The 9,082-nt window shown below is 46.8% G+C and overlaps 1 protein-coding gene across 2 annotated transcripts in view; it reads left to right on the top strand.

Moving 5' to 3' along the window:
- Window positions 1-9,082, top strand: part of EPHA2 (EPH receptor A2) — a 29,618-nt gene that overhangs the window by 11,384 nt on the left and 9,152 nt on the right. For both annotated transcript variants that reach the window (XM_082273717.1, XM_082273716.1), the window contains exons 3-8: window positions 6,227-6,382; window positions 6,466-6,798; window positions 6,924-7,048; window positions 7,196-7,355; window positions 7,484-7,583; window positions 7,765-7,820. In XM_082273717.1, coding sequence (XP_082129843.1) covers window positions 6,227-6,382; window positions 6,466-6,798; window positions 6,924-7,048; window positions 7,196-7,355; window positions 7,484-7,583; window positions 7,765-7,820 — 930 coding nt within the window. The remainder of the gene's footprint in view (window positions 1-6,226; window positions 6,383-6,465; window positions 6,799-6,923; window positions 7,049-7,195; window positions 7,356-7,483; window positions 7,584-7,764; window positions 7,821-9,082) is intronic.

The raw sequence follows: 9,082 nt of genomic DNA, 5'->3' as shown, positions 1-9,082 counted from the left end.
GAGCCTCCTGGGGCCCCTGAAGCTTTGGGGGAAGGGAGAGCCTCCTGGGGCCCCTGAAGCTGTGGGGAAAGGGAGAGGTCTCTGGGGCCCCTGAAGCTTTGGGGGAAGGGGAGAGGTCTCTGGGGCCCCTGAAGCTGGGGGATGGTGGGGGGAGAGGTCTCTGGGGCCCCTAAAGTTGTGGGGGTTGGCAGGTCCCATCTAAGATATCATTTATTGGGGGGTTGGTGCACCCCCTTGCAGACTGACTGTCCTATGGAGGAGCGATCTTGCGGTGTACGCGGAAGGCGTGCGTTGGTCAGTCGGCGCGTTTTGGCATGCGCTCATAAAATGTCAGAAAAGGATTTGTTTGGATTCCAATCAAGAGGCGTCTTGTTCTGGGAAGAGGAACAAAGCCCCCCCCCCCCCAATGGTCTCCTTCCAGCTGTGCGTGGGATGGGGGTGGGGGCACACCGGCTGTTCTTGACCTTGATGACTACCCTGTGCCGGTGTTTATGGCCTCCTGGGGCCCACCTACACCCCTTGGCTCCGGCCTTATCTGCCCGGCGTGCCATCTCTTCCCCCTCCCCAATCCCCTTATCTGTACAATTACACAAAGATCTCTCTGTGTGGGGGGGGGGATTCGGCGTGCGTCCGCCAAGAATTCTTCCTGCGTACGATTGTTTCATATTGCAATAAAATGTAACAAAATTATGCAATCGGCATTAATCTCCATTGGGCGGCCATGACACCGTCCATCCTGCAGAATGTTTGTCTCCTCAATAACAAATTGGAGTCAGGGGGTCAGTTTGGCGGGGGAGGGACTGGCACCTCTGGGCGGGGGTGGCAGCTGTTTTGGCCCCGTATTGCCCCGGGGGCTCCTCCAGAGATTTCCGGGAACTTGCTGTAAAATGCTGACTACCTGTCAGAGGCCGGCAAGCTAACAGACGGTGCTTGTCCCAAGAGCTGACACTTCTGTGTGAGCTTGTTTTTTAGTGTTTTTAAAGTCCCTTTTTTTTTTTTTTCATGTTTAGAACTTTCTGCGCCCAGCTGTCCGCTCCGCCCCGGGGGGTTCCGTCACACCGTCCTCCAGACTGACGGAGGTTGGTACATTCGGTCGGTGTGGAGGAAGGGCAGCTCGCTCTGTATCTGTCGCTCTGCGACTACTTTGGAGTGTCTGTGGTCTGGTCCCGCAATGTGCAGATCAGCGCCGTCCTGCTTCCACGCTGCACAGATTTTCCAGCATGCTGGCTGCTTTTTATTATGTCACATGTAGTCGTAGTAACAATAATGAGAATATTAACCATAATATTAATAAGAATAATAATCATAATATTAACGTTGTTGTTCTTATTCTTGTTATTGTTTACTATTACTACTACAAGAATAACAACATTATTATTATTATTATTATTATTATTATTATTATTATTATTATTATGATTATGATTATTAATAATAATATAATTGTTAATAATATTATGATTATTATTATCAATAAATAATCTTAATAATGTTCTTATTCTTGTTATTGTTACTACTATAACAAGAATAATGAGAACAATATTATTATTAATAATAATAATAATAATAATAATAATAACGTTTTTCTTATTATTCTTGTTATTGTTTACTATTACTACTACTACTACTATAAGAATAACAATAATATTGATAATCATATTATTATTGTTTATGCTTTTATTCTTGTTGTTGTTACTACTACAAGAATAATATGATTATTATTAATAATAATGATTATTGTCAATAATAATATTATTATCAATAATACTAATCTTACTAATGTTCTTATTCTTGTTGTTACTACAACAATAACAAGAATAATTAGAACAATATTATTATTTATTATTATTATTGATAATCAAGATATTAATAACGTTCTTATTATTGTTGTTACTACTACTACGAGAATAAGAATAACAATATTAATAAGAATATTAGTAATATTGATAATATTATTAATAATGTTGTTACTGTTATTATTACTTCTACAACAATAATAAGAAGAAGAATATTAGCCATAATATTGATAACGATAATCATAATAATACTATTATTAATGTTATTTATTATTATTATTCTTAATATAAATTGACAATAAGAATAATGAATAATAATAATAAGAAGAATAATAAGATTGCTACGTGCAAATCGAGAAGTTACATTGTATCAGACAGTGTAGTATATTGGGGGAGGGGGGCAGCCAACCTGGAGGACAATTTGGGGGTCACAGGTCATTCATTGTCCCTCAGACCCATTTGGACCACGTTCTGATTGGTGGTTGTATTGTAAATCGATGGCTGTCATTGGATGAAGTGGCGCTGAATGTAGATGGAGCAGTCGGTTGATATCCCTAGGGGTTCTGGTGACCAAGTTTTGCCGATTTTTTTTTTTTTATTCCTCCAATGTATCTAAAAAGAATAAAAACAATTGTGCATGTGACGGGGATGTGTGGGGGAATTTTTATGTTTTATTGCTGTTGAAGAACCTCTTTCACACTCTTCCTCTCTGACGCGTTCTATCTCCGTCCAGCGCCGATCGATTGTTCGGCTGATGCCTGCGGGCCGTGTGCCAGGACCTGTGCTCCTCAGCCGGCGGTTTGTTTGCCTGGCCTCACCATTCCCACCCTCCTCGGCGCTGAAGATGAGACCCTTCATCCTTTTTGATGAATCTATAGGACAATGACGGCTGCCTGCGGCGGGCCCGGTTCCCACGGATACGACCGCCATGGTATCAGAATGCTATTTTTCCAGGGCCGTCTCTCCCTCTCCACTCATAAGTGGGCTCCCCGCTGGTGGCAGATGCTCCCTGCCCCCCCCCCCCCTCATTGTCCCACCATCAATGCAACCAGTGACAATGACTTCGCACAGCCCCACGACAAGTCGGGTCAAGAGTTTCCATTGACCCTCATCAGTCGGCGCTGATGGGAAAAGCTGAGCTCTCCAGATTGGCAGGAGGTGGGCAAGACTCCAACGTGGCCAACTTTTTACCAAAATTCCTCTCCCATTTTTTGTTTTTTGTTTTTTTTCCTCTGCATATTAAATAAAATAAATGGAAAATTAACAGGCTGAGCCAAAATCATTGCACAACCTTTTCTTCTTCTTCTTTTTTTTTTTTTCCCCAACTATTTGTTTTTTATTTTTTGTTTTAATTTTATTTATTTATTCTTTTTTTTTTTTTTTTTTTTTGGTTTATTTTTGAATGTTTTTTTTTTTTTGTATATTTTATTTTTTTTATTTGATTGCATTTTGTTTTTATTTTTGTGTTTTGTTTTGTTTTTTTGTTTTTTTTGTTTTTTATTTTAGTTGTTTATTTTATTGCATTTTCAATTTATCTGGGCAGAAAGTTGACTTGATTTTGAATTTCTTCCACTCTAAGATTCTTACAACTTAACTTTTTTTTTGGCCTAAATGAGAAAAAAAAAATCTCTCTATTTGCTGTTCTATTTTATTATTTTTATTTTATTTCTCCCATGTATGGACGTACAGTCGCCTGCGCAGTTTATAATGTATAGAACATCTTTATTTTTTTTTTCACCTGAGTTCCTCAAAACTTTTACATCTTTATTAAAGTTTGTCAACCCCCCCCCCCCCCCATTCCTTCATCATGTTGTTTTTAGTGGCCCTTTGATATTTTTTAATCCTCCTTTTCCCTTCTGTCTGGAACATTTTAGCGTCACCCTCCGGGGGACAAACCCCCCCCCCCCCTTCCCCGCTGGGCTCTTTGTTGTCCTTCCCTCCGGGGAGAAGAAATTGTTTGTTTAAAGGACTAAAGACTTGAACCCTTCCCTCCCCGGAGTGAGTCCTCCTCCCCCCTGCTCCTGCTGCTGGAGAGAATAGTGGGGGGGGTAATCCTGTGTTCTGTATTCAGGAATCCTCTCTATTCACCCCCCCCCCCCCTCGGGGGTATGGACGGGATGTTCTGTACTGTAGATGTGACCGATCGAATTATCAGATGACTAACGCTCTCCACATGTGGGGGAAACGATCGTCCATTAACCCCTTCCTGTCCCGCCACTTTTATTTTCTTCAATTCTTCCTGATTGGCTACCTAGTGCTGCGGCGCGGTATAGATAATATATTCTAAATAAATAAATATATATATATATATATATATATATATATATATATATATATATATATATATATATATATATATATATATATATATATATATATAATTTTATTATTATTTTATTTTTTTTTAGCGACCCTATAGAATAAAATGGCGATCATTGCAATATTTTTAGGCCACGCTGTACTTGTACAGCAATTTTTCAAACAATTATTTTTATTTATTTTTAGGGGGGGAAAAAAAAACGTTTTAATGCAAAAAATACCATGATCTATATAACCAAATTTTTTGGTAAAATGCATAAGATAATATTACACTGAGTAAATAGATACCTAACATGTCCTGCTTTAAAATGGAATGGCGGTAAAGTAAAAAAAAATAAAAAATAAAATCACGCTTTTACAATTTTTTTTCACAGGTTTCCAGTTTAAAGTTTTATAGAGGAGGTCTAGCGCTAGAATCATTGCTCTCGTTATAACGTTTGCGGTGATACCCCACATGTGTGGTGCGGGCGTGACCGATGTACGCGGTTGCTTCTGGGCGCGGGGTGTTGGGGCGCACTAAGGTGGCGGTGTTTGTTACTCTCCCGGCACAGCGGCATGCCGTTCAGAATAGACCGCCAACTAATGCAGATCTCCGGCACATTGGCGCACATTTAGTGGGATGATCGTTTTCACGCCACGGACTACAATCCCACCATCTTGGATCCGGTGAACTGGCAGAGCATTGCTGCTCCATAACCGTCTCTCCTTGATGAGAAGCTTCCATCTGCTGTGCAGTAAAATGTCTCCCCCCTTCCTCGGCCGGCATATTAAGGTAAAAGCCTTGTAAAGTGTCGGCGTTGTGTTACCGGTTTGGCCGGTATATTTTACGCTCCTCATAAAACGCCGACTGACTTATGGGACCTTTTTAAAGCCCCAGAACCCTCCTTGTTGGCCCATTTTGTGTTTTTTATGGCTCCTGAAAAGGGCCCCCGGGGGCCCACTGACGGCTCGCCGTCTTTACAGAGCGTGGCAGCCGGCTTTGTCTTACGATTGGCTTGGACCAGCCAAGGCCTGGTAGAAGAACGTCTCCGGCAGCCAAACGTTTGCTTTGAGGAAGACGCGGCACGTGACGATGGTCCCTCATGCCCCCGAGTAGCGGACGGACCGGTTGAACTGGCTGGCGGGTTGGCGCCCCCGGTGGGCCTCTATTGTTAGGTGACACAGCCGGCGCCCGGACCGACCTGTTCCTTTGAGGCTTCAAAGGCAGTGCAGGAGCGGGTGAAAGGTTCCAGCTCCCGGCACGGCCCGGTGTCCGCCCAACGGGTTAACCTCCACGTCACGTCTCTCCAGGAATCTCTCCTCCATTAAATGTTTAATAAGCCGGCCAGCCACCCATAAAACCCCCGGCCAGACAACACAGGCTTCTGTCATTTCCAGAACAGATATTGGCTGCGTGTTCCCTCCGCCCATCTCCGGAGTGAGGAAAGGTCCTTCCTCTGGGGGGCGGAGGTCATAGGGTGACAAGGTTCTACCCAAAACATAGCTGTGTGATTTTATAACTGCCTCTTTATTCTTTGTAATACCAGCGGTGTTCACAAATGTCTGACACAGATCAGCCCCTGCTGCAGCCTCTACATAGTTGCAATGTACAGTCTGATCACTGGAGGAGGGGAGATTGAGGAAATGCTTCCTCCTCCTTCTATGCTTCCTCCTCCTGCTTCTATGAAGTTACAACATACAGTCTGATCACTGGGGGAGGAGAGACTGAGGCAATGCCTCCTCCTGCTTCTATGAAGTTACAATGTACAGTCTGATCACTGGGGGAGGGGAGACTGAGGAAATGCCTCCTCCTGCCTGCAGCAGACTGACCACCTCCTCTCAGCCTAGGCAGAGTCACTGCATGGTGATAAGTTGGAGGGATTGTGAAGGCCATTTCTCTGGCTGTATATGGTGACGTGTCCGGATGACTCTTCCTCTTTAATAAGGTTTCAGCCAAGCCGGATGTGACCCGAGGTGCCCGGCCGCCATTTTTGTGGTTAGGTGATTTGGGTTTTGTTTATTTTAGTGCATTTTCTTGCTCTCCGTTTACTCATGTAAAGCGATCTCTGCAGAAAGGAAGAACTCGTCTGGTGAGATTCCTTAACCGTTTCCATGTCTTCTGTCTCCTGCAGCCTGCCAACCCGGGTTCTTCAAAGCCGAAGCCTCGGGCAGCCTGTGCCAACCCTGCCCGGCCCACACCGAGCTCTCCTCCGAAGGGGCCACCTCCTGCCCGTGCGAAGATGGCTTCTTCCGTGCCACCATCGACCCGATCTCCTCGCCTTGCACCAGTAAGTATTAAAGAAAGTTGCGGGAGTTTTGGTGGATGGGACTGTTCTAGAGATGGGACCTCAATGTCTGATTTGCCTTGTAGGTTCTCCATCTGCTCCCCGTGAGCTGACCGCCGCCGGCTCGGGTTCTAAAGTCATGTTGCACTGGCTACCCCCCAGTAACAGCGGGGGCCGCGATGATGTCCTCTACGTTGTCACCTGTGAGCAATGTCTGCCTGACCAGACGGAGTGTCAGCCTTGTGACGCCAGCATCCACTTCTCGGAGAACCCGCACCACCTGAAAGCCACCGCCTTGACCGTAAGCGGCCTGGAGCCTCATCTCAATTACACGTTCACTGTAGAGGCGCGGAATGGAGTGTCGAGCGCCAAAACGGCAGGGAGCCACACAACTCTGCGCGTCAGCCTCAATCAGACTGGTAAGAGAAATTGCCTGCATGCGCAGTCATAACGGCGTCCATCTTCCCCCTGTAGCTATGTCCGTATATTTTCAATGGTAACCAGGAACCGGCTAACATCTGATCTCCATAATTTATTTTTTTAGAGCCCCCAAAAGTGACTTCCATCAACCTGGAAAGTCGAAGCAAGACGTCCCTGAGCCTGTCCTGGTTGGTGGCCCCTCGTCAGCAGAGCCGCGTCTTGAAGTATGAAGTGGCCTACAACAAAAAGGTAGGTGGAACATCAAGACCGCCCAGACTTTGGGCCCTGGCCCCAGACTTTTGGGCCCTGGCCCCCCCTGCCCTTACTCCTGGCACCCCCCTCCCCCCAGACATTAGGCAAGATCTCATACTCTCCCTTTAATTTGCTCTTTTTCAGAATGACGAGAACAGCTACTCCGTCCACCGATGTGACGGCAGCTCTGTGACCATCGAGAAGCTTGTGCCAGGCACAACCTATGTGGTGCGGGTTCAGGCCCAGACGGTGGAAGGTGCCGGCACCTACAGCATGGAGTATGAGTTTGACACCCTCCCAGCAGGTAAGGGTCGGTGGAATGGATTGGAATAGTATTATATCCATATAATGGGTCTATGTCTGAGCTCACCGCTTTGCCGATATTCAGCATTCTGGGATTTAATACTAATTTATACCCTTTTATGTTCACAGAACCAGAAGGAGCCAACCAAGCCGCAATCATTGGAGGAGCGGCGGCTGGTGTGTTCTTCATTCTTCTACTAATCGGTTTTGTCGTCTTTGTACATCGGACGTAAGTACCCCGCCGCACTTTCCCTCTCTGTGTCTCTCTTCAGTGTCCTAAGATTGCCCACAGTCAAGCCAATGAATGTATCCAGATTGGTGTCCTCTCTTCCCTTCTGCTTGTCATTGGCCCTCTGTATCTGTTAACTTTATTGGGTGATCGGGGTCCTAAATGTTCTCTCATATTGTAGGCGAAGAAACGGGCGTGCGCGACAATCTGCAGACGATGTGTACTTCTCTAAATCTGGTGAGTTCACCCTCCCCCACACACACACTTAGAAAGGAGTGAGCAGGAATTTTTGCAACTTTTTACCCCTGAAGATTTCTCAAAACCTTTTTCAGGTCTCTGGGAACTCTTGCTAAAAGCAATTCATTGGTGGCCAGTGGGAAGATGGCTTCCTGTACAGTGTGGTCAGAATGCCCCCCATACATACAGCTAGAACCGTTACTGGTGTCATGCAGCTGGCTTTGCCATGTGGTGTTGACCCCAAAACTATGCAGGCACCATCCAATGGGAGGTCAGTCAGCAACATCTCAAGGAGCCAATTGCATCCTCTGTAGCAGTGGTCTCCAAACTTTCTAAACAAAGGGACAGTTACAGTCCTTCAGGATTTAGAGGGGCCAGACTGTGACCAATGGGAATAGAAAGGACCTTGACCTCAGTGGAAGTAAACGGTGCCTCCTCATTGGTTAGGGTGGGAGGAGTGGTGTCCCATCCTTGGTGTCTGTGGCAGGGCTAGTGTCCCATCCTTGGAGTCTGTGGCAGGGCTTGTGTCCCATCCTTGGAGTCTGTGGCAGGGCTAGTGTCCCATCCTTGGAGTCTGTGGCAGGGCTAGTGTCCCATCCTTGGCGTCTGTGGCAGGGCTAGTGTCCCATCCTTGGCGTCTGTGGCAGGGCTAGTGTCCCATCCTTGGCGTCTGTGGCAGGGCTAGTGTCCCATCCTTGGCGTCTGTGGCAGGGCTAGTGTCCCATCCTTGGCGTCTGTGGCAGGGCTAGTGTCCCATCCTTGGCGTCTGTGGCAGGGCTAGTGTCCCATCCTTGGCGTCTGTGGCAGGGCTAGTGTCCCATCCTTGGCGTCTGTGGCAGGGCTAGTGTCCCATCCTTGGTGTCTGTGGCAGGGCTAGTGTCCCATCCTTGGTGTCTGTGGCAGGGCTAGTGTCCCATCCTTGGCGTCTGTGGCAGGGCTAGTGTCCCATCCTTGGCGTCTGTGGCAGGGCTAGTGTCCCATCCTTGGAGTCTGTGGCAGGGCTAGTGTCCCATCCTTGGAGTCTGTGGCAGGGCTAGTGTCCCATCCTTGGCGTCTGTGGCAGGGCTAGTGTCCCATCCTTGGCGTCTGTGGCAGGGCTAGTGTCCCATCCTTGGCGTCTGTGGCAGGGCTAGTGTCCCATCCTTGGCGTCTGTGGCAGGGCTAGTGTCCCATCCTTGGCGTCTGTGGCAGGGCTAGTGTCCCATCCTTGGCGTCTGTGGCAGGGCTAGTGTCCCATCCTTGGCGTCTGTGGCAGGGCTAGT

The sequence above is a fragment of the Pelophylax lessonae genome, assembly GCF_965119305.1.
Source record: "Pelophylax lessonae genome assembly, chromosome: 12".
NCBI lineage: Eukaryota > Metazoa > Chordata > Amphibia > Anura > Ranidae > Pelophylax > Pelophylax lessonae.
Note: the sequence above shows the minus strand (reverse complement) of the source record. Positions and strands in the feature narration are given on the sequence as shown.